The sequence below is a fragment of the Triticum aestivum genome, chromosome 2A, assembly GCF_018294505.1.
Source record: "Triticum aestivum cultivar Chinese Spring chromosome 2A, IWGSC CS RefSeq v2.1, whole genome shotgun sequence".
NCBI classification, from domain to species: domain Eukaryota; kingdom Viridiplantae; phylum Streptophyta; class Magnoliopsida; order Poales; family Poaceae; genus Triticum; species Triticum aestivum.
Genome location: NC_057797.1, coordinates 52,925,620 through 52,932,722, shown reverse-complemented (window position 1 = coordinate 52,932,722; position 7,103 = coordinate 52,925,620). Strand labels below are relative to the sequence as shown.

General features: G+C 51.9%; 1 protein-coding gene across 1 annotated transcript; it reads right to left on the bottom strand.

The window, feature by feature from the left end:
- Positions 1-5,275: 5,275 nt before the first annotated feature.
- On the bottom strand, positions 5,276-6,332 carry LOC123191480 (uncharacterized). Its single transcript, XM_044604198.1, has 2 exons — positions 5,787-6,332; positions 5,276-5,680 (listed from the first exon to the last, which is right to left on the bottom strand). Exons 1-2 carry the CDS (start codon positions 6,276-6,278, stop codon positions 5,276-5,278), a joined length of 897 nt encoding a protein of 298 aa, XP_044460133.1. The 5' UTR covers positions 6,279-6,332.
- Between the last annotated feature and the right edge of the window lie 771 nt (positions 6,333-7,103).

The window sequence follows — 7,103 nt, the reverse complement described above, 5'->3', positions numbered from 1 at the left end:
GTGGGAGGAAAGTAGAACTTGATGAAGTATTACCTCTTGAACCGGAAAATGGCGCAACTCAAGAAAATGTTCTTGAGGTGCCTGCACCGACTAGAGAGGAAGTTTATGATGATGATCAAGATACTTCTGATCAAGCTCCTACTGAAATTCGAAGGTCCACAAGGACACGTTCCGCACCAGAGTGGTACGGCAACCCTGTCTTGGAAATCATGTTGTTAGACAACGGTGAACCTTCGAACTATGAAGAAGCGATGGCGGGCCCGGATTCCGACAAATGGCTAGAAGCCATGAAATCCGAGATAGGATCCATGTATGAAAACGAAGTATGGACTTTGACCGACTTGCCCGTTGAGCGGCGAGCCATAGAAAATAAATGAGTCTTTAAGAAGAAGACAGACGCGGATGGTAATGTGACCATCTATAAAGCTCGACTTGTCGCTAAGGGTTATCGACAAGTTCAAGGGGTTGACTACGATGAGACTTTCTCACCGGTAGCGAAGCTAAAGTCCGTCCGAATCATGTTAGCGATTGCCGCATTCTATGATTATGAAATATGGCAAATGGACGTCAAAACGGCATTCCTTAATGGTTTCCTTAAGGAAGAATTGTATATGATGCAGCCGGAAGGTTTTGTCGATCCTAAGAATGCTGACAAGGTGTGCAAGCTCCAACGCTCGATTTATGGGCTGGTGCAGGCATCTCGGAGTTGGAACATTCGCTTTGATGAGATGATCAGGGTTTACGCAGACTTATGGAGAAGCCTGTGTTTACAAGAAAGTGAGTGGGAGCTCTGTAGCATTTCTCATATTATATGTAGATGACATACTTTTGATGGGAAATGATATAGAACTCTTGGACAGCATAAAGGCCTACTTGAATAAGAGTTTTTCAATGAAGGACCTTGGAGAAGCTGCTTATATATTAGGCATCAAGATCTACAGAGATAGATCAAGACGCCTCATAGGTCTTTCACAAAGCACATACCTTGATAAGACATTGAAGAAGTTCAATATGGATCAGTCTAAGAAGGGGTTCGTGCCTGTGTTGCAAGGTGTGAAATTGAGCTCAGCTCAATGTCCGACCACGGCAGAAGATATAGAAGAGATGAGTGTCATCCCCTATGCCTCAGCCATAGGTTCTATTATGTATGCGATGCTGTGTACCAGACCTGATGTAAACCCTGCCGTAAGTTTGGTAGGAAGGTACCAAAGTAATCCTGGCAAGGAACACTGGACAGCGGTCAAGAATATCCTGAAGTACCTGAAAAGGACTAAGGAAATGTTTCTCGTTTATGGAGGTGACGAAGAGCTCGTCGTAAAGGGTTACGTCAACGCTAGCTTCGACACAGATCTGGATGACTCAAAGTCACAAACCGGATACGTGTATATTTTGAATGGTGGGGCAGTAAGCTGGTGCAGTTGCAAGCAGAGCGTCGTGGCGGGATCTACATGTGAAGCGGAGTACATGGCAGCCTCGGAGGCAGCACATGAAGCAATTTGGGTGAAGGAGTTCATCACCGACCTAGGAGTCATACCCAATGCGTCGGGGCCGATCAAGCTCTTCTGTGACAACACTGGAGCTATTGCTCTTGCCAAGGAGCCCAGGTTTCACAAGAAGACAAGGCACATCAAGCGTCGCTTCAACTCCATTCGTGAAAATGTTCAAGATGGAGACATAGATATTTGTAAAGTACATACGGACCTGAATGTAGCAGATCCGTTGACTAAACCTCTCCCTAGAGCAAAACATGATCAACACCAGAATTCCATGGGTGTTCGATTTATCACAATGTAACTAGATTATTGACTCTAGTGCAAGTGGGAGACTGTTGGAAATATGCCCTAGAGGCAATAATAAAAGCATTATTATTATATTTCCTTGTTCATGATAATTGTCTTTATTCATGCTATAATTGTGTTATCCGGAAATCGTAATACATGTGTGAATAATAGACACCAACATGTCCCTAGTAAGCCTCTAGTTGACTAGCTCGTTGATCAACAGATAGTCATGGTTTCCTGACTATGGACATTGGATGTCATTGATAACGGGATCACATCATTAGGAGAATGATGTGATGGACAAGACCCAATCCTAAACATAGCACAAGATCGTATAGTTCGTTTGCTAGAGTTTTCCAATGTCAAGTATCTTTTCCTTAGACCATGAGATCGTGTAACTCCCGGATACCGTAGGAGTGCTTTGGGTGTACCAAACGTCACAACGTAACTGGGTGACTATAAAGGTATACTACGGGTATCTCCGAAAGTGTCTATTGGGTTGACATGGATCAAGACTGGGATTTGTCACTCCGCATGACGGAGAGGTATCACTGGGCCCACTCGGTAATGCATCATCATAATGAGCTCAAAGTGACCAAGTGTCTGGTCACGGGATCATGCATTGCGGTACGAGTAAAGTGACTTGCCGGTAACGAGATTGAACGAGGTATTGGGATACCGACGATCAGATCTCGGGCAAGTAACATACCGATTGACAAAGGGAACTGTATACGGGGTTGCTTGAATCCTCGACATCGTGGTTCATCCGATGAGATCATCGAGGAGCATGTGGGAGCCAACATGGGTATCCAGATCCCGTTGTTGGTTATTGACCGGAGAGCGATCTCGGTCATGTCTACATGTCTCCCAAACCCGTAGGGTCTACACACTTAAGGTTCGGTGACGCTAGGGTTGTAGGGATATGTATATGCAGTAACCAGAATGTTGTTCGGAGTCCCGGATGAGATCCCGGACGTCACGAGGAGTTCCGGAATGGTCCGGAGGTAAAGAATTATATATAGGAAGTGCTATTTCGGGCATCGTGACAAGTTTCGGGGTCATCGGTATTGTACCGGGACCACCGGAAGGGTCCCGGGGGTCCACCGGGTGGGGCCACCTGCCCCGGGGGCCACATGGGCTGTAGGGGGTGCGCCTTGGCCTACATGGGGCAAGGGCACCAGCCCCAAGAGGCCCATGCGCCTAGGGTTTCAAGGAGGGAAGAGTCCCAAAGGGGGAAGGCACCCCTAGGTGCCTTGGGGGGGAGGGACTCCTCCCTTGGCCGCCGCCCCCCTAGGAGATTGGATCTCCTAGGGCCGGCGCCCCCCCCTTTGGACTCCCTATATATAGTGGGGGAAGGAGGGCCTCTCATACCACATCTTTGGTGCCTCCCTCTCCCTCTCCAACACATCCTCCTCCTCCATAGTGCTTGGCAAAGCCCTGCCGGAGTACTGCAGCTCCATCACCACCACGCCGTCGTGCTGCTGCTGGAGCCATCTTCCTCAACTTCTCCTCCCCCCTTGCTGGATCAAGAAGAAGGAGACGTCACGCTGACCGTACGTGTGTTGAACGCGGAGGTGCCATCCATTCGGCGCTAGGATCTCCGGTGATTTGGATCACGTCGAGTACGCCTTCCTCATCCCCGTTCTTGAACGCTTCCGCGCGTGATCTACAAAGGTATGTAGATGCAATCCAATCACTCGTTGTTAGATGAACTCATAGATGGATCTTGGTGAAACCGTAGGAAATTTTTTTGTTTTCTGCAACGTTCCCCAACATTCATTGCATCCGGCGGTCTTCCTCGAGGGAAGCCGCCGATCTCTGAGTTGTTGCATGATCCTTGGTGAGCTTGACACGTTTGCTGCCAGAAGAGCTGCTCGTTGGCGAGGCATTCTCTCCTAGATCTTGACCGCTGCCATCCGTGATGGCCAGCACCTCCTTCTTGCTTTTTGGTTTGTTCAGAGTATCATCTCCCACACTATCCATATTCAATCTCTTCCTCGCATCCCTATCAACATCCATGATTGTACCCGGGTTCTTCACCGGGCTTGTTGCTGTGTCGAGCGTATCGGGGTCCAAAGCCTTGAGGCCAGGGTCCAAGGAAGCACTAGGGTTGCTATTCTTCCTCATCGGGCGAGATTTATCTGCCCTGCTGGGGGTTTGCTCAGGCCTCGGCCGACTGGGGCCGCCAGCGTATAGCCAGTCGCCAAACTTGAGACTTTGCTTCTCATGAACCCCGGATCCGCACTCCTTGTGCTCATGTCCAATCCGACCACAGAAACTGCAAAAACGGGCCAACTTCTCATACCGCACCAAATAAACCTGTCTCTCCTGCGCACGGACAACGCTAACAAACTTTGTCAGAGGCTGCTTGATATCATGGTTTACCCTAACCCTAATATAGTCTCCACGGGTGTTGCCGTTCAAACGCATCTCTAGGATTTCTCCAGCCCCTTTAAGGAGTCGCTCAACAATAGCTTGTTTGCAGTTGGGATCAGGTAGTTTGTGGACTTGTAGCCAGATGGGCAGATGATCGAAAATCACATCATCCGCCTTGGTGAAACCATCATACGAACACAACAAGACCGCCATGTTGCGGAAGAGCCAAGGGCCCTGCATCATCATCCGCTCCCAGTCGCCCAGGCAGGAAGCTTGGACAACAAATCTTTTGGGTCCGACCGGGCGAAATCTGACCCTTTGCGCCGGATTCCAGGCCGCCCTCATATCCTCGTAGAAGGCTGCCTGCGAGAAATTCTTGTCGGTGTGAACCCTAGCTAGGGCTAGCCACCTAACGCTCTCCCTGATTTCTGGATCCTCCTCATCAATCTCAACATCATTGAACTCCTCATCGTTCAGATCTAACTGATCGAAGAAATCTTCCAGGATGGGGGTTGCGGCCGCCGATGCGCCTCCACTGGTGGCAGAGTTGGCGTCCGAGGGTGAGGCCATCCTGGCGTGGTTGGGGCGCTGCACGATCGACGGAGACGGCGATCAGACTTTGTGGAGGGTGGAAGTACTCAGGGGCGGCAGATCGCCCGAGAGGATAAAAACCCTAGGCGCGAGGCGTAGGGGATTCATGCTCAGCACATGTTAGGAAAATGTTCAAAACCGTGTATATGAAAAAAATGTTAATCATGTAACAGAAAAAAAAAGTTAACCTGTTAGCCATCTGACAAAATATTCGACCACGTGTCCACAATATGCACGTGAGTTTCCTCTAGTATATATATTTTGGGTACCCGCATATATAGCCTTTAAGTATCATAAGCCGGGAATTACACTTACATGTGTTCAGCTCAAACACTTGTAACTCTCTAATTACATGTCGAAGTCCAAATATATGCAAGTCATACACATACTACGTATTTGATACACACAATTCTAGTCTAGTCTAGTCTTGTAAAGATGATAGTAGATGGCTACTAAATCAAGAAGAAGGATGATAGTCGTGCGCTACGCTGCTGGTGCCGAGCATCTGGGCCAGCAAAAGAAGCCAATCAGGATCGCTGGGCTTCATGTATCCGACGCACTTCCTTTTGTAGTCGCGAATGGGCAGCGCTCCATTGGCGCGAAGCGCCTCTTCGTTGGCCAGCAGGTAGGTGACAAGCTGAGCTCTGAACCTGCAGAAGCGGTTGAAGCGCCGGTTGGCGGTGCCGTAGTACTCGGCGGCGCTCGTAGAAGAGCAGCGCGTCCGGGAGGTCGTTACGGTCCAGGTGGAACTCGGCCAGGTCGGAGCAGGCCGTGGCGGCCAGCCGCTGGTCGCCGTTCTTGACGAACAGCGCGAGGGCCTCCTCCAGCGCGAGCTTCATGGCGGCGACGTCCTCCTCGCTTTTCTCCTCGATCTCGGCGTAGCATTTCGCCGAACGGAGCAGCGCCGACCCCGCGCTCAGCTCGCTTCCTCTCTGCATCAATGTATGGCGACCATGATATCATATGAAACTGTCCAAAAATAGCTAGGAGTAATTAACACCGATTCCAAAAAAATAAATAACTGAAACGATATTTTACCCTGAGAGAATAGGCGGCTAACTCGCCGTATGCCTGTATCGCTTTTCTCCAGCTTCCGGCTCGGGTGTACATGTAGGACGCGTCAGCCAAGTCCTTCCAGCCGGCGAAGCTCGTCCCGCTCCGCATCTCCAACCAGCACCGGGCCATGAGCCGGTCGCCGCACCCCTCCGGGCCCTCCCCATCCCGCTCTTCCTCGCACTCCACCGGCACCTTCTTGCACCCCTCGCACAGCACGCTTTTGCTCCCGTCCTGTGCCTTTTCGGCTTCCTCCTCCTCCTCCGCGTCGCAACGCGGGATCAGCTTGTAGCCGCGCCGGCGGTTGTAGTAGCGGCGAAACTCGAAAAGCACGCTTTTGCACCCGCCCTGCACCATTTCGGCTTGCTGCTCCTCCGCGTCACACCGCGGGATCGGCTTGTATCCGCGCCGGCGGTTGTAGTAGCGGCGAAACAGCGACGTTATCGTTCCGACGACGTGGCAGCTCGAGTGGACCATCACGGCGGCGGTGAGCCCAGACTTTCGGCGTTGAGATCGATCGGGTTAGGGTTGGATGGGTTCTGCTTGTATGAGCGTGGACGGCGGCGTACCGAGTTTATATATGTAGGACGTGTGCCTGCCATCCGTGCCCTCCCTGGATCAGCCAGAGTTTCGTGCCTATTTCGGCTTACCCGAGCGGGTCGGACTGAGATCCCGTGCCCCGCTCAAGGCAGGGCACGCTGTGCCCTGAGGCCCACGATCCACTATCCGCTCCCCATCCGACGGACTGCAGCGAGTTAATCTAAAATTGGACCAGTCCGCTTGATCCTTTCTCTTTCTCACGCACGCGATGCACGACGCGCGGCTCGTACTTGCCCTCGCCGAGCCCCATCAAGCGGAGGAGCTCCCGAATCAGCCGCGTGTCCCGAGGTTCGTCCGCGGCGGAGGCACCCGCCGCCGCTACCGACGAAAGAGATGGCCGTCCGCCGCCGCCGTCCATAGTTCGCTGGCGTCCCCTTCCTCTGTTCCACGCACGACGACGCGAGGCGGGCTGCTGGTCCCGTTGTCGAGGGGAAGGGAGACGAGCTGCTCCGGCTGCTCCTCCAGGACATGAGGAAACGACCTCGACGGCCGCCCACCTCTGGCTGCTCCGTCCGCCTACCCTCTGGCGGCTGCCTCCGCACGTTCTGACGACCCGTCCGCCCGCCCGCTCGGACTGCCATGGGCGCCCTGGACAGAAGCAGCGAGGACATGTCTGTACTACACACGAACAGCAAATTCAGTTAGCAGTTAACACTGGACAACTCCAGAATACAAAATTCAATAAAATGAAAATAGAGACAA

Coding starts and splice junctions, on each gene's coding strand:
- LOC123191480 (XM_044604198.1), bottom strand. CDS start 6,278: ATGGTCCACTCGAGCTGCCACGTCGTCGGAACGATAACGTCGCTGTTT. Junction 5,681..5,786: donor TAGCCGCCTATTCTCTCAGG/GTAAAATATCGT, acceptor ACATTGATGCAG/AGAGGAAGCGAGCTGAGCGC.